The sequence below is a fragment of the Engystomops pustulosus genome, chromosome 11 (assembly GCF_040894005.1).
Source record: "Engystomops pustulosus chromosome 11, aEngPut4.maternal, whole genome shotgun sequence".
In the NCBI taxonomy this organism is placed as follows: Eukaryota; Metazoa; Chordata; class Amphibia; order Anura; family Leptodactylidae; genus Engystomops; species Engystomops pustulosus.
In genome coordinates, this window is record NC_092421.1 from 42,363,024 (window position 1) to 42,381,575 (window position 18,552).

Genomic DNA, 18,552 nt, shown 5'->3' on the forward strand with positions numbered 1-18,552 from the left:
GGGGAGCTTGGAGGTCATCTTCAACTCAATCCCTCCTTCCCTCCTTCTCACTCATGGCATTCCCTTCCCCTCCCTCAGCCTCCCAGAGTAAGGAAGATAAATCAGTTAAACTGCCCTACCCCATGCAATTCAACAAATTCTGCTGCCTATAATTTCTGAGAGACAGCATTCATTGTGATTATACACAACAATTTTACAATGCGGAATTCATTTGTGTGATCCTCATGTCAGAACCTACAGGAAGTTGGCCTGAGCTGACAGTAAGCCCTCTCCCTGTCTAAGCCCTCTCCCAGAATGCTGCCTCTCTCACCTCACGATGTATTTAGCAGGGCACTGTGTGGAAACAGAAAATCTTCTCACCATTTCAAACACACCATGATGGGTGGAGTCAAGCTGTGGTGAGCAAAGCCAACATAGACAAAGGCATAAAAAGTTTGGGGAATGATTTTGCGCTGCACAACTGACCAAGAACCGTTGCTTATGGCCCGGCTGACATATGCAGGTTGAATGCAGGTTGAACCCCACCCATTTCAATTGAAAAAGAACAGTTAATGCAGCTAGCTTCTAACCTCTACACATGGTTTTGCGCATAAGGCCTATGGAAAATAAATACCAGATAATTATCCAGCTTGAGTTAATTGCTTATATACCACAGATATATGTGTACTCTAGGCTGTAGTGGTTTATGGTGGAGCTGTCAGATCTTAGACCTGGGATTAACAAGGTATGCCCTTTTGTTGTGCAATATACTTATGACTATAGTTGTTATATTTTTTCTTGTTATATGTTATATTTGTTGTTATATTTTTAGACCAACTTTTAATAAAATAAAATCATGGTGATTTGCACTCCTATTTCTTTTTTTGGGAAAACATAATAATGAGGCAAGTGTTGCTTATATGATATTCCGTGTATTAAAGAAATCCTGTCACCACAAACCTACTCCAATTCTTCTCAGATCCAGTCAAGAAGGCAGGAGCATTCTTGGATCCAGTCAAGTTCTTTGCATTATAAATCCGCCCTTCCAGATGCCTATTGTCACAGCTCGCAGATATACATTACTATAACTTAATCAAAAAATTCTGCACATGAGCAGGGTGCATAACATTTCAACACTGGGCAGCTTGTCCCCCACTGGCTCCAGCAGCACCCCCTCCTGCGTATTCAGTGGACCACTGAAGCAGAGTGGGGATGGGCGTCTAGGGCCGAAATGTCCTATGCACTGCACATGCATAGAAGTTTCAAATCAAGTTGTAGTGACAAGGAGCTGGGGGCTGTGACATAGGGCGTGCAGAAGGTGCAAATTTACAATGTTGAACAGCTGTTGTGAGGGGAAGAGGAGCTTGGCTGGATGCAGGAGCTCTCCCTTCTCCTTGACAGGATCCAGAAGCTATCCACCTCCTTGAATGGATCCAGGAGCTCTCCCTTCTCCTTGACAAGATCCAGAAGCTATCCACCTACTTGAATGGATCCAGGAGCTCTCCCTTCTCCTTGACTGGACCCAGAAGCTATCTCGCCTTCTTAAATGGATCCAGGAGCTCTCCCTTTCTTTCTTCCTTAGTTGAATACAAAAAGTAAATGATGCAGAATAAAAGTCTTTTTTTGAGCTGAATAAGTAAGGCAGAGGAGCCCGACTGGCGCCATTACACCACAATTACAGTTATCTGCAAGATACAGTTAAGGGTTTATTATGGTATTGTGATGACAGGTTCCCTTTAAATGCTTTAGAATGTTGTAGTTACTGGCATATACTGCATATTATTTTTAAGATCTGACTAAAAGGTTTCATCAACACACAATCAAATACTGTTATATAGATTAAGACATGAAAATGCATTTACAGGGATGATAGTATTATAACTGTTAGGTTACCCTGTCCTATAAATGTTGACCTTTCATCAACCTTATTATACTAAATAATTTATGTATAATTTTCAGTAACTTTGCTTTAATTTTCATGCACTGATAAAAGGACTCTGTCATACTGATCATGTCTTATGCAAAAATGAATTCAGAATTCTGCTAGCTTGCTGACATCTATGACCTCAAATCTGCCTATGGTATTTGATGGCTTGCGTTACGGTAAATTTAGTTCACATCTGGTATCATACAGTATCCTGAAGTTAAGAAGGATTTAGATAAGGAAAAAAACAGGCTGGGACCGCGCTGCTCGATGTTCAATTTTTATTTCGGGATTATAGTGGACAACGCGTTTCGGAGGCGGAATGCCTCCTTCATCAGGTCCGAACACAAAAATATCTATAACAAAGACACAATAAATATACTAGAAAATCTATGACCAAAATAAATAGGTACGATATTCTACTAGATGTTGTACACAGATACAATTGCAGAAGATCATAATTACATAACTATTATGTTATAAAAAACCAAAAGCATATAAAATTAATAAAATATTTATAAAATATGAGAGCTTCTAGGAATATGCATCTCAATTAGCATATGTAGAGGTACATGTGTTGAGTTGTAAATATGTAAAACCGTTTCATAAATGAATAAAATCAAAAAGATTGATAAAACCATTTCATAGGTATCTCAGTAATAAATAATAATTGATAATAAAAGGGAGGAAACAAGAAGGACAATAGTAGAGAATGTCGGTTCTTACAGTAGATCAGTATATAAATAAATAAATAGATGAAAGAATATTTATTTCATAAAATGACTGATAGTTGAATATATAATATAAATGAATGAATCCCTACCCTATTGGCCTCCCTTGAGTGATTGGTCCCAGGTATAACGAGAAAGGTTACCCAATGAGGTATCTATGGGTTAGATGAGAGGAATGATGGCGGTGATAATAACATCTTACTACAAGAGAGGAGTGTAGTGAGTAAGTGTGAGTATCTTACCACAGTAGGGGCCGGGCCAAATGGCAAATAGTGGAGGATCTGTGGAAGAGTAAATTGTTATGAGGTGGGATGGGGATACTGGTTTAGTGGTGGGTATAAAGGACATAAATATTTACTTACAGAAGATGCAATGCGGGCCGGCGTGGGTGCTGTGTTGTGCGCCCCTGCCGGCTCCGCTGTTGGTTTAAATGGACCTGGAAAGTGGGTCGTGCGCATGCGCGAGTGGAGCTGCGCATGCGCAGTGGTGCGTACTTTATGTAATCTCTGCTTGGTAAATGGCGCATGCGCGTACAGATATACGCGCGTGCGCTGTAGGACCGGAATGTCAGAGAGAGAATGGGAGCTTCGGGGACAGCGCTGGATAGTAGGAAAGGTTAGTAGAATGAGCGGGATAGTGGTTATTAGGTTGTGGAGGTCTAGAGTGAGCGGAGTAGTGGTTATTCGCCTTCCAAAAAGAGCTTTTCCAACAGAAACGAGGTACGGCAATGGGCACACGTTTCGCCCCGAGTTACGCTAACATCTACATGGGCGAGTTCGAGAATACTCTGATTAGAAAAAACGCCACCTTCTCAGACAAAATTGTACTCTTCAAGAGGTACATTGATGATATTCTAATCATATGGGATGGTTGTGAACAGGAAATCCGAGAATTTGTCAATGTGATCAATTCAAACACATGGGGTATCAAACTCACCCTAAACTTTTCTACTACTCAGATCGAATTCCTCGACCTCCTCATATCAGTCAATAAAGAACAAAATGGTCTATCTACATCCACATATTTCAAACAAGTGGATGTCAATAGTTTCTTAGAATTTGACAGCGCGCACTACAAGAGCTGGCTTACGAATGTCCCGTATAGCCAATTCAAGCGGATCAGAAGAAACTGTACAGAAGACTCTATGTTCCACAAACAATCCCAGATCTTACGAAAAAGATTCAAAGAAAAAGGCTACCCGCAGAATATCATAAGAGATGCCTACTCTAAAACTAAAAAACTCTCACAAAAAGAATGTCTGCTACCCAAGAATAACAGCGGAAAAAACAACACAGATCAAATCGGTGACAGAGGACCAAATTTCATCACCACATTCACTTCTGATCATAAGACCATCAAAACGGTACTGTCAAAATACTGGCCCATCCTCCTCAAGGATCCGTATCTGAAGGAATTCATTCCACCCAATCCACAACTCACATATAGAAGAGCTCCCACGCTGAAAACCATCTTAGCCCCCACAAAGATACGACCACCCAAGAAAGTAGACCACCTCGGGAAAAGGAAACCATCTCTATTCCCAGATTTAAAAGGGAGCTTCAAATGCAACAGTACCAGGTGCCTTACGTGCGATATTATTGCACATCGCACACACTCTTTTTGCTCTACGGTCACAGGAGAGACTTTCGAAATTGAAAAATTCCTTAATTGTGGATCTGAATATGTCATATATCTGTTTCAATGTCCCTGCCACCTCCAGTATGTCGGCAGAACCACACAGTCGCTAAGAGAAAGAATCAATACTCACAGAAGCAAAATCAAAAGTGGCTTCCAACTCCACAGTGTCTCACGACACTGCCACCAACACCACAATAATGACATTAACCAACTTTCTCTTTTGCCCATTGAACAAATCCCCAAAGATCACCCAGACCGTCTGACACAGCTCATTAAACGAGAGAACTATTGGATTTTTAAGCTTAACACCATGTGCCCTTATGGTTTAAATGAAACTCTGGAACGCATTTAATTCATCCTTTTATCATCCACTATCCAACTCCGATTCAGAATACAATAATCCACCATCCAATTCATACATCATTCCCCCCTTAAATGTTTAACATTCTCTAAGTTCCCATAGGCTCTATACTTCATACCACTGAATCTCCATAACCACAGTTTACTATATACTTGCCCAATATTCCCCAGACTGGACGTTATAGGTCTCACCATTTCACTTATTCTACCTGCCTCCCAGACTTCCACAGCCTAATAACCACTACTCCGCTCACTCTAGACCTCCACAACCTAATAACCACTATCCCGCTCATTCTACTAACCTTTCCTACTATCCAGCGCTGTCCCCGAAGCTCCCATTCTCTCTCTGACATTCCGGTCCTACAGCGCACGCGCGTATATCTGTACGCGCATGCGCCATTTACCAAGCAGAGATTACATAAAGTACGCACCACTGCGCATGCGCAGCTCCACTCGCGCATGCGCACGACCCACTTTCCAGGTCCATTTAAACCAACAGCGGAGCCGGCAGGGGCGCACAACACAGCACCCACGCCGGCCCGCATTGCATCTTCTGTAAGTAAATATTTATGTCCTTTATACCCACCACTAAACCAGTATCCCCATCCCACCTCATAACAATTTACTCTTCCACAGATCCTCCACTATTTGCCATTTGGCCCGGCCCCTACTGTGGTAAGATACTCACACTTACTCACTACACTCCTCTCTTGTAGTAAGATGTTATTATCACCGCCATCATTCCTCTCATCTAACCCATAGATACCTCATTGGGTAACCTTTCTCGTTATACCTGGGACCAATCACTCAAGGGAGGCCAATAGGGTAGGGATTCATTCATTTATATTATATATTCAACTATCAGTCATTTTATGAAATAAATATTCTTTCATCTATTTATTTATTTATATACTGATCTACTGTAAGAACCGACATTCTCTACTATTGTCCTTCTTGTTTCCTCCCTTTTATTATCAATTATTATTTATTACTGAGATACCTATGAAATGGTTTTATCAATCTTTTTGATTTTATTCATTTATGAAACGGTTTTACATATTTACAACTCAACACATGTACCTCTACATATGCTAATTGAGATGCATATTCCTAGAAGCTCTCATATTTTATAAATATTTTATTAATTTTATATGCTTTTGGTTTTTTATAACATAATAGTTATGTAATTATGATCTTCTGCAATTGTATCTGTGTACAACATCTAGTAGAATATCGTACCTATTTATTTTGGTCATAGATTTTCTAGTATATTTATTGTGTCTTTGTTATAGATATTTTTGTGTTCGGACCTGATGAAGGAGGCATTCCGCCTCCGAAACGCGTTGTCCACTATAATCCCGAAATAAAAATTGAACATCGAGCAGCGCGGTCCCAGCCTGTTTTTTTCCTTATCTAAATCCTTCGACTACATCCACTATCACCAGCAATATTGGATTGTCAGGTCACCGCAGCAGCTCCTTCCCTCAGATGCAAGCCACCTATATATATTTATACTAAACAGTTTTGCCAATTTTCAACGTGTAATTGAATGCTATACACCTTGCGCTGTGTTTCAACCCTTTTTTCCGTCATATCCATCACTGAAGTTAAGAAAGCATATCTCCCAGAATGTAATGGAACAGTCCGTTGCATTATAAGCTCTTAAATAAGCTTTTAGGATGGCGCATGTCAATAAAACTATTAGGGGCTCTAAGAAGGTATAATCATTTGATGTGTGGGATTCATACAGTGATGTTTTTCTAGGTAATGATACAGTAAGTAAAGCAAACTGCTGATGTTCACAGTGTAACATACAGGAACACATCATTACAGTCATGAAAAAAAATTGTAATCTGTGGCCATAAAAAAAACTTTCAACTAGTAATGTCAATGAAGGACTCAACAAACAACCTTTAAATAAATTTAGACAAAAAAAAAGTTCTGCACTTATGTGCCATTTTTTTCTGCTCCCTCCATCCCAACTATTTTCCTTTTCAACTGTTTTCAGTTTTCTACTGTGAGGTAACATCTCCACAGATTTCCTAATAGAGGCGGAAGGTACAGTAACATTGCAAACCTCCAGCTAGTTGTCTAACATAGATTTTGCCATGTTTATCCATTATAGCAGCCTAAGCTATATAATGCACTTCTATTGACTTGGATAGAGTGTCTGTGGTCTGAGGTGTGAATACCTAATTTAATCCCTACCCTTTTCACAGTTGAAGAAAGTAAAATTTATTATATAAATCGTAATTATAGATCATAGAAAATAGATTTAGAAATGCTTGGCCATTATAACTTTATCCTCAGCCTAAACATGGGTATATGCCTATATATTGGCTCTAAATGTGGAAGTTTTTGCAATGCTTCTGCTACTATAGACTTCTATTGCTGCAACCCCTATTGGTGTTCTTGTCTCTATTATAATAATTGTAGAATATACCTGTTTCTTTGTTGCTTGACTATGCCCATATGTAAATAATCATTTAGATCAGAAAGCTCTAGCATGTTGTACACATACAACAAAAAAATCATCTACTTCCCAAACTTTTGTAAATTTTTACTTCCTACTTCTTTTCTGAGGTGGAGTCATTCCACCTCCTTCATACATTTGGTTAGGCTGTTGAATCTGACATGGGTCCAATAGCCTGCTTTCTGTGCTTCCTTCCTTCCTTTGTTGATTGCTATAGAAAGCATTAGTGAAGAGAAGAAGGGTATACATGAGATCAGATTGTGATAAAAGCATCCAATTCTTCCTAGGTTGAATTAAAATGTACTATCAGAGTTCTGGGTGTTTCACCAAATAGCTAATAGAGCTGTGTCCAGTCAAAGCTTATAGTCTTCCTTGATAAATACACAGGTGCTTGTTAGAAAAGTCTTCTGGCCATTAGTAATCTGTATAATTCTATTTTGCTTTTGCTGGGATTCTGAATGTTTACTTTTACCTTTAGACTGCTCTGATTTTGTACCTTGCAGTCATTATGGTTTTGACTTAGATAGCCTGACCTTGCTATCTGTATTTTTTTCTTGTTTGTCTATTTTACTGTTCTGTGCACAAAGCCAGAGTAGGGACTGCCACCCAGTTGTCACTTGTAGTTAAGTGCAGGGCTAGTAAGTTGGCAGGGAGGAAGGATTTGGGAAGTGCAGGGCTCGCACTTCTTCCCTGTATTAACAACTAGACATAAGTCTCTGTAGTCCTGCATATCAGAAAAGTTATAAACTATATGTCAGCAAACTTAGGGTTATTATTATTAAACATTTTATAAAAGATATGCCATAAATCTCTAATAGACGTGCAACAGATAAAAGGTCCTTCAATTTCACCTCATAATGAATGTCAATATGCTTTTAATCATTATTCAGCTTTTAGAATTAACATTTTTCATAATGAAAGAAAGAGCAATAGCAAGATGAGCGAGAGAGAGAGTGGTTCCCCTCCCTTCTCTCTTTTACAAGAAAATGTAAGCTGTATGGTTCACTTGATTAATTTTTTTCTTGTAGGCTTTGGAACTTCCATTCTGTTTCTGTCACTGGGAGGACCAGAGGATCAGATAAATAATTTTATGCACTGTTGGAACAATCCCTTTGAGCTTACAGTTTAACATTTGCATTAGAAAAAACCATTAAGATACTGAGAATTGCAGGGTCTGTAATATAGAAGTTAAGATATTATTTAGTTTAAGGTTCTAATTTCAAGTAACTTATGAGTTACAGAGATACTTTCTTCCACATCTTTTATTACAAAATTGGGAAGGGATCCTAGAACAAAACAAAAGGGGCTCTACATTGACTCCCACTCCCCACTACCTGACAACCCTTGGTTTCCATTATCATTATGTGCAGCTGTACTTCAATTATGTTTGAGTGCTGTAGGATAAGGCTACCAGTAGCTAGAGTTGAGGCAGGTATGCATACTTCTATTGAGACATGCAGCTGTCCACTCCTTGTGCATACCTACCTCTACTCCAGCTACTATACACAGCCTGTGTTTGACAAAGACCTATGCTGGGCCAAAACACCACAGTTTTTCATGGAATATTGCTGCTTTCCTATAATAAAAAATATTCTTGGCAACTGTATAGGAGTGGTTGAATTAATATATTTTTAACCCACTCGATCATGTTGTGAAGACTTCTTGGGAAAGAGTCCATGCCATCTGTATGACCATCTAGATTTTACAGTCAACAATTACCAAACAAACAAAACATCTTTATATTGGCAAATTTCAAAATTAAATAAAAATTTTGCTACTTTCCTCTCCAGATGACTGGACTACTTCCATGCCAAATGAACAGGTTGTACCTCAGAGTGGGCCGCTGCATTAGCAGGGCGGATGGAACATCAAATGCAACCTACAAATATCAGTTTTAAAGCTAAATTCCTTTTCTAAAAAGTTCAACCATTATGATAATGTAAAAAATAAAGATGACTGGCTTAGCAAATCTAGCGAAAACTTATTCTGATTGACGATGAGGGAATAAAACAAGTGCCAATTTTGATACACAGCAGTTGTTCATACATTACAAATGTCTTTAATTAAATGTTTCCTCAAATGTGTCAAAAGTGTAGGTATATATGTTATTCAGTGGGATTCAAAAAGATAAATAAAAATAAGTCTTCAATTGAAATTTAAAAAAAAAAAATCAATTCATGTGGTGTTCCCTGTCTCTCGAGAAGCAATTGCTTGAAAGTCACTGGAAGATCTCTGCTTATAGATAACATGTAATTAGATTGGCTAACTGTATGATTGTATTCATTAAAAAGAAGAATTGTTATAAGTTTTTGGCTTAATCTTTCAAAACTCTATTTGCTTTGAAGTAGTGTTCCTTTTTATGAGTGGTCGCATCGGAAGCTTTATAGCAACTGATAAGTCATAGATTACAGCTGCAATAGTGAGAAATGTGTTCAGTCCAATCACTAATGTAAAGCGAATTTAGGTTTTCTATTTTTCAAGTGCAGACATCATTATATGTAGAACAATGACCTGCTTTGGCTCCCTGTAGAAAAAGATTGGAAGATCAAGTCAAGAAAACTGCAGTACTTTCTTGTACCTGTCACAGAAATCACTAGCCAAAAGGGTGTTAATAAGGTGACTTGTTTTATGTAGCATGTACTATATACTAAAGACATATTTTGACAAAATTACATCCAATATAATAATACTACTACTACTAATAATAATAATAATAATGAAATATGGCAGGGGTCAGTATACCATTTCCTACTTTACATGGATGTAACTGACACAAATTTGGCAATATATCACATTGCAGGAGATAATCCTCAGAGAGTGACTACTTAAAGGAGTAATTCCTACAAAGACAAGTTTCTCAAATGTACTCAGGATAACAAAATAATGCATTCTCTAATTCAATGTTATTAACAAAAATACAGCATTTCCCAGATAAAACTCCAAACTCTCTCTATCAGCCTTAGTGTACACAAGTTTGGTTGCCCCTAGACTGACGCTTCACTGAGCTTCTCTCTATCACACATGGAGCTATCACACACTGACACAGACACTGATTTCCTGCCGACATGTACAAAGCCTGAGGAGAGTAAATCTACAACATGGGTGTCAAACACAAGGCACGGGCCAAATTTGGACCGCAGATGTTCTTCTTTTTACTATTTTCTTTTTTCATGTACACATGTATTTTTAAACATATGGATTAAAGTTCTTGGATTTTAAGCCTACTTTTTTCCTGGAGTCCTGCACTGGAATCAATTGCTATCAGCTACCTGTCTCACCTGGAATGGCCCAAATGTTATTCCGTGCTTGCAAGGACTATATCTACAGCGAAATCTGCCATCACCCAGCGAGCTGGAAACAAAAAGTATTTCTTCTATGTTTGTTATATCTCTCATCTCTGATCTGGAATCCAACAACAGGGAAGCAGCACTCCAAATTGAATAGTGGTATTTATTTCACCAGTGGAAAAGATACAATGTTTCAGCTAACTTTATGTAGCCATTTTCAAGTATACATTTCGTTTGCTCCAGCAAAGCTTCCTTTAAATCCCGGCTGCATGTCCCGAGTGAAGAAATCAGGGGCAGTGATCGGTTACTATGACTGCCTCGAGTCTTACAAAGACCCGAGGCTGTCTCGTTTTAACTCATTCATTACAATGTGTGATTTGCACATTGTAATAAATGATGTGGTAAACTGCCATATACTGTAGTATGTCAGTATATAGAAGGATCAATCAGAAAATCTAGGGTTAAAGTACACATGGAAAACTTAAAAAGTTTTAGATTTTTGAAGGTGTGGACCGAAAAAAAGAAATGCAAAAACAAAAAAAGGGTCAGGTCGTTAAGGGGTTAAATGAAATATACATCTGTATTTCAACTATTTATCATTATTTATTTCTTAAGATAGTCATACCTATTTGATATTTAAATCAAATTTGGTCATGGTTGACCACCATCTGATGTCCAATGAGATTTTGGAGAGGGAACGGTTGGGAGAGTGCATTTTCATATTCACAATAGTCCTCTTTTCCAAAGAAATAAGCCTCAGTTGAGGAATCAGTTGAGTCACATACTATATTTTTCTTGTGCATGATTGACTTAGCTAAAGTTTTTGTAAGGAATAAGCGGTGGGAACAATAGCTGTTGGCTTAACTGGTCAAATCAGATGATTATGGAAATTACTCTATTTCTCTTTCTCAGCAAGAATGAAGAAAAATGAAGACAAACTACTTTATGTGTTATATGTTGAGAATCATAATAGCAAAATTTTTGAGAAACAGTAAAGTTGTACAGTCACAATAATGTAGAAACAGTAAAGAACTTCCTTTAAGCAAGCTTGAAACCCCTGTAATTGGATATGTAAAACAAATATACTATAGAATGAAAGAAATGTTATAAAGATGTTTAAGAGCATTCACAATAGGATGTAACCACCGCTTAAACACAAGACTCTTCAATTTTAAATTTTAATTTAATTTAGGATATTTCAATCATCATAAGCAGTTTCATCCCCCTAGGGGAAGCAATTTTCATTTTACAATGGAAGTAAAAAGTGCAAAGGGAAATTGCTTACCCCAGGGAATAGGGAAACACAAATTGAATTTCAAACATGTTGTAAAAATGCAACGCAAACATTTTATCATCCTTCCAATTTCCATAGTTACTTTAAGAAAAAAAAAGTATTTCCCTGGAAACAAATAATACGCATTTGTAATGCACTGTCTGATGAAGTTCACACATTCATATGATATCATTTATTAGGAAAATTGTGCAGCTTACTGAAGATTGTTTATAGGAAAAAGATGCATATGTTGCCTGGATATGACTACTGTATCTAAAGTTTTGATTTCCCTTTGGAAAATATGTTCTACCTTATGATGCACAAACTATCAACATTTAAGAATTATGCTCCCAAACAGACATGACTGAAAAATGAAGAACAAATTAAGAACTCTGATATTATTTCATGGTGGATTCAATACAATATTAAGGGAGTTATCTCCTCCAGCCATCTATGTTTAAAATATTTCTTTGATTGTAATGTTTCATGCTCTCAGAACATGAGAAATTAGCGGCTCGCCAGATTAAAGCAGATAGGCTTCATCTTTTTTTTTTTTAATCTTGAGATTGATATTGTATTTTCATGCTGTAGTGGTTTTCATCACCTACCCTTGGCAAGGTATTGTGTCCTGATCTATAAGTCCGGGCTCCTCCAGCTGCTGATATGCTGGTCCTGTAATCCCATTGAGGCGACCCCTGGGCATTGGTGGAGTTCTCCGAAAGGCATTTCTCTGCAGCATCCTACTCCTTTGGTTAGGGCTGCAGCATGTAGAAAGGCTCCTGAAACAATTCAAATACAAAGCGTTACTTTATCTCTAATTATTGTAACCCGTATAGATTGTGAGCCCTCAAGGTCAGGGTCCTCCTCCCACTTGTTCCAGATCTCTGTAATTTTTGTATTTGCATTTGTACTTGTCTTAATGTAACATATGTGAATTAGATTGATTCTACAGCACCATGGAATTAATGGTCCTCTATAAATGAAATAATAACAATAATAATAATAATAATAATAACAACATCACTTTATAAATAGATTTTAAATAGACTATTCTATGATTTACCACACAGAAAGAATATAAGTTTTTTAAAAAAAAACCCTTAGGATTGTGTATGTTACTTTTCATCAAATGCTGTAGAACAATTTATAGAGGAGTATAGAAATTTATCTACATAATAAAAATCTCTACAGACAGGACACGATTCTGGTTTTTCCGCTGTTTTAAAATGGGGTTTTCAGGAATTCTTGAAAACCCCTAAAGTTTGTGCATGATTTACGCATTGAGCAGGTACTTCCAAACTTAGGTTTATGTGGCTGGAAGTGTCAGGGCGGTTTTTCACTAAACCTATAAATTAGTAAATGAAGTAAATAAACTTCACAATTTTCTTTGCAGTGTTTTCTATGATTTGATAAAAGCAATTTTTCAGAAATTCTCTAATAAAGTAAAAAATCTGTAATAATTTGCAAGAGCGTATTGGTGACAGTTTTTTGTTTGCATTTCTTATCTCATTAAGTCTCAAATCAAAATAACTGGAGCCGTACTGTCTCTGCAATGAATCTATGATTACTTGTAGTTAAATATTAGTTCTTAATTTTCAGCACCTGTCAGAACTCGCAAATTGCATTGATGGGATCAGGTTTCAGGCTTCTTGCTGGAAAACCACACCCAGAGCTGCATGTGATTGACAGGTCTATTTCTGATCCTGGGAAAGCTGGGTGTGTCTCTGTAATCATTTTGTCTGCAGCTGCGGTTTTGAGTGATGGACAGCTGAGCCAGTCAGTGCTGGAGGTAGTGTCCATTACTGCCTTATATTCTGCCCAGCCCTTCATTTGGTGCTGGTAATTGCAGTCTATCTGTGTATCTAGTGCTCTTGACATTGCATTTCTTGCTATTCTGTGTATTGACTTCTGCTTTGCCTACTGACCATTCTACTTGCTATACGAATCTGTACCTCTCTTGGTTTTGACCCGGTTTGTTTGACTACGTTTGTCTGTCTGTATCTGTTGTTTGTCCCTCAGTATCATTTATTTCCTAGTGTGACCCCACCTTCCTGTCTGTCTTGTGTCGGTTTCTGTTACCAGTGTGAACACTGACCTATATCTGAATTCCGGTTACTTGTCCACTCCACCATCTAGCAGCTGCCAGACGAAGTAGGTTTGTCCTGTCATCTTGTAGGGTCACTTAGGGACCTTCAGATAGGTTCCTGATAGTGGGTTCACCCTTGTCTGGGCGGTTTATCTGCTTTAGGTACGGCCTTAGCGCGCAGGGACATGTATCGTTTGAAATGTGTAAGACGAAGTACCAATATGTGGTGTCACCATGTTTTTTTAACTTAACTTAATATATTAGGATGTTTTTTTTCCACTTGGATGTTGGATCACCATTTTTGTTTCAAGTTATCTGTAGTTTTGGCCCCTAATGACAGATGCGTGTATCAGCACTTCATACTGGAGTGAACAGGAAGTGAGCTGAACGAAAAAAAACAATATACTCTAATGTCTATCATGCTTCTTTCCCGATATTATCACAATTATATTTTTTTGGAATTTATTTTAAACAGTTTACAAAACAATGTATAACTTTTTAACAATTAAAATAGGAAAGATGTAAAAAGGATGTAGAAAATAGCATGAAAATTGGAAGAATAGCTTTAGAAGAGTTCAGAAAAATACCAGAAACTTAAACGGCTAAATGACAGAGCCATAGAGTCAGATATACCATAAGACGGTGTCTTTGCACAGCATCCTATGTCAGAGGTATATTGGAATAAAATACCCTCTTTGTATCAATACAGAGAAAAATTCTGAACATAGTGAAGCAATCTAGTAAAACATCATCTGAAAGGTCCCCATTATGATCCTCTGACAACAATTATTCCATCTAAGAGTTATATTGAGGATCTTTACTGTGTGATGAAAAGAGAGGTTACAAGATGAAAGTCTTAAGCATGACGTGCCTCACTGAAAATATGCCTCTCTGTACAATAACTATAATTTGTTTCTTTGTAAACTGTGTTGTATGACATCAAAGAACATACAATACAGTATATAGGAAAATATAACTCAACTTAATGCATGCCCTTCCTTTTGTATTGCTCTCAACATTTGACTCTAATAACATATTTTCTTCCCTACTAGATATTTTGAATAGCAAGCACTTTGTAGGTTCATTGTTTAAATATTTTTTTCATTATGAATTGGAAATACTATCTGTTATTATTTACTGAATTGTGAGTCTTCATTTACTGATGACAACTTTCCAAAAATATTGATGTAAATTAAGAGTGGAAGCAATACCCAATACAATCGCCATAGGCTATATCAGCTCTTATTTGGAACTATAAAGCTTATAACTAGAGATGAGCGAACATACTCGTCCGAGCTTGATGCTCGTTCGAGCATTAGCGTACTCGAAACTGCTCGTTGCTCAGACAAATATTTCACCAGCTCAAAAAAAATGGCATCTCCAACCGTTTTGATTTTTGGCTGCCAGAAACAGAGCCAATCAGAAGCCAGGAGACTCTGCAGTACACCCAGCATCACGTGGTACACTTACATGTCGATAGCAGGGGTTGGCTGGTCTGATCAGGTGAACCTGGAATAGACGAGTCCCTGCCCGCGCTGCTCGGATCATTCTCTGTCTGGATGCCGCTAGGGATAGAGCTGCTGCTGGTCAGGGATAGTGTTAGGGTGTTCTATTAGATTAGTGTTAGGCAGGAGTGATTCTACAAGAACCCAACAGCCCTTGTTAGGGCTACAAAAGCGCTATTTTTAAAAAAAATTTGCTTCTGGCTGGGCTTGCTGGCACTAGTAGTGCAGCTACTACCATATTGATGGTATGATTGAATTAGGCACAGTCTGACGATTTTTTTTTTTCAAAAGTGAAAGTGAAAGTCACAGCACAAAATCCTTTTGTGTGCTGTCAGTGGAGCAAATGCAATTTCATCTAGCTTAGTCTGCCTGCTACTGTTTAGCAAGCTAGTTTCCAGAAATCCCAATCCACATTCTCTCTGCCAGTGAAGCGTACTGTACGTCATGTGTGGCGTAATCTAATACAGTTTTTTGTTCACATTAGTACCGGGACATTCAGCAATCCGCATTTCAGTTTGCTTTCTGATTTCCTCTGCGTGTTTCGTTCATAAAGAAATAAAATAGAACAAAAATAACCTGCCGCTGCCTCTGCATGCCGTCACCTATAGCGTCAGGGTCAATTATTGGCTGTTGCCCATAGTTTTGGCATAATGGTGCGATTAGGCAGCCTCAGATTCGCCTCAGGTTCGTTATTCGAAACGAGCACTCGAGCATCGGAAAAAGTACGACTCGAATAACGAGCACTTGAGCATTTTAATGCTCGCTCATCTCTACTTATAACCAATTGTTTTGTCAAACCATCAACAGTTTATAGCCATGTATTTTATATATATTTAAAATGTAAGTTAATTCATTATTTATTGGAAAAATTACATGATCATAATTAAACAGTGTTCAAAGATTTAAATGTGGACCACCTATCTATAGGACTCCCAAGATCAGCAGAATGAAAATGACAGTGGCATGCTGTCCTTTAGTCACATGACTTGTTTGCAGCTCAGTCTCATTCATGTTAATGGGGCTAAGCTGCAAAACAAAGTACAGCAGGTCTATCAATTAGGAATTATACAGAGGCACTTTTTCTCCCTGTGTTAGATGTATTTAAATATTTTAACCCTAGGCTTTCTGATTGACCCTACCGTATACAGCCATACTACAGTATGGCAGTATATTGGGATTTACCACATTATTTATTACAATGTGCAAATTATGGTACAATTAATGGTACAATTAATCCGCCAATAGATGAGCATGCATGTGCAAGAGTTCCCGAAACCTAGGTGATGTCACCAGCTCTCGGGAACTGTGGTATGAAAGGGAGTGAGAAGCTTATGCAGCATGCAGTAGGCGTGCATAATTAGTAGCAGCTGGAGCGCCGTTTTTAACATGCGCTAATTTGCAAAATTTGATTAATTGATATTCAAGAAGAAATCGTGCATCAGCATGTAGTCAGCTAGAACGAGGTATGATTCGTTTGAATAGTCATTTTCTAAGTGGTAAATTTCCTTTAACATGTGTTAAAGAGTCTTTTTATCACCTCCTTTCTCCAAATTTTTGCATCATTTTTTAGGTGTCACTTCACTGATTGAAGCACAGTTTTATCTGTTGTATCTGCTGTATGGTACAGCCTAAATCTCTTAGCAAAATATATACTTACCATGTGTAGTCATCAAAAGGCTAAAAAGGGGTTCCCTCATCACAGACAAATATAAATATTTTACCAAAATGTGATCAATAGGTTGGAGAAATTTGACTCTTTCCCTCAAAAGAAGGACGTTCTACCACAACTAGAAAAGTAAAGTAGCAGTTGCCTTTGGTTAGGTAATTTGTCTGATACAGTATAGTAATCTAAACATATTCAGAGACCAGAAGCTAACAAGAGTCTAAATTATATAGCAAGAACTACTTTACTCATTTTGACAATTTTCATGGTTCCTAATCCCCTAAGAATAGGCATACAATAGTCTCATAATATAATAATAATAATAATAATAATAATAATATTTCTAATGTCATCCTTTTTGCCATATAATGGTCAATTGTCATGCAATGTGGCTAAACTTCATACTTGCCTAGGTGGTAGGGTTAAATTCCTTTCATAGAGGGAGTACAATATGTCCTTCTAAGAAGGCCCCTTACCCTTGTTTAAATTAGCATTTTTGCAAGTAACCAATAAATTGCATAGAGCTATATATTTATTGCACACCAAATTGAGAACTAAGAATTTACAGGTATGATGAATCTAAATCCCAGAGAAGCTATAAATAACTAAGATAGATCAAAAGGCACTTCTGAGATATAGCGACCTGCTTGGCAATGTCACGAAGTCTGCTGACTCAGATGAAACAAATCCAATCTTCACTATAAAAAAATGCATGTAGACTTAAAAGCATGCTTCTATAGAGAAACAGAGAATGAACTATGTCTTCTCAGAAATGAAGGAATGAAAAATAAGTACATGCGATTGAGAGGAACCTGAAAATAAGGGGTGTTCATATACATCAGTTACAAATTTTATCTTTAAAGGAAATCTACCATTTAGAAAAGAACACAGTAAACCAAGCATCCTCACAATTAGCAGTGTGCACGCTGATTCAGGGACTTATTTTCTTTATCCTTAACATTTATTCAAATTAGCACGGGACGCTCCTGTGCACTTTGCACAGGGCACCTGGTGCTCTTATTCTAATAATTTATTCATGCATTCTGCTAATTTTATAACCCACACTCTCAGATTCAGCAGTTACCGGCTCTCTTCACCCGGATCTCGGTAACACTTGGCTCCCTCAATGCCCTCCCTCCCACAACAGCCATTTACGTTAGCAGCCATGCTGAGGAGCAGGCAGTTGTGCATTGAGGGAGCCGTCAGCACATATGCGAGCATTTCTGAGAGCCAGGTGATGTCACTCAGTCACGCAGTCAGCTACCTTAATGCCTTTCCTTCCACTAGCACTGTGAGAGGGCAATGAGGGAGCCAACTGTGGATGTGCGAGCGAACTCGAGAGCCAGGCTCTTGGAAACTGATGAATCCAGGATAGGGGGCACGCTATAAAATTAGAAAGAGGCATGAATAAATTATTATAAGAAGAGCGCTGGGTTGCCTTGCATGATGTGCACAGGAGTGCCCGGTGCTAATTTGCATAAATTAAAAAGACAATTTTTTTCTGAATTTACATAGTTTTATGGATGAGGAAGATAAGTCTCAGAATTAACATGCACAAAGCTAAATGTGAGTGTGCTTACTATGTGCTTTTCTAAATTGTAGATTTCCTCTAAATCTACATTTTTGAATCTGT

The 18,552-nt window shown here is 37.9% G+C and overlaps 1 protein-coding gene across 2 annotated transcripts in view; it reads right to left on the reverse strand.

Moving 5' to 3' along the window:
• NRG3 (neuregulin 3) overlaps nt 1-18,552 on the reverse strand; it is a 660,520-nt gene that overhangs the window by 19,510 nt on the left and 622,458 nt on the right. For both annotated transcript variants that reach the window (XM_072130473.1, XM_072130472.1), the window contains exon 8: nt 12,274-12,444. In XM_072130473.1, the coding sequence (XP_071986574.1) occupies nt 12,274-12,444 (171 nt within the window). The remainder of the gene's footprint in view (nt 1-12,273; nt 12,445-18,552) is intronic.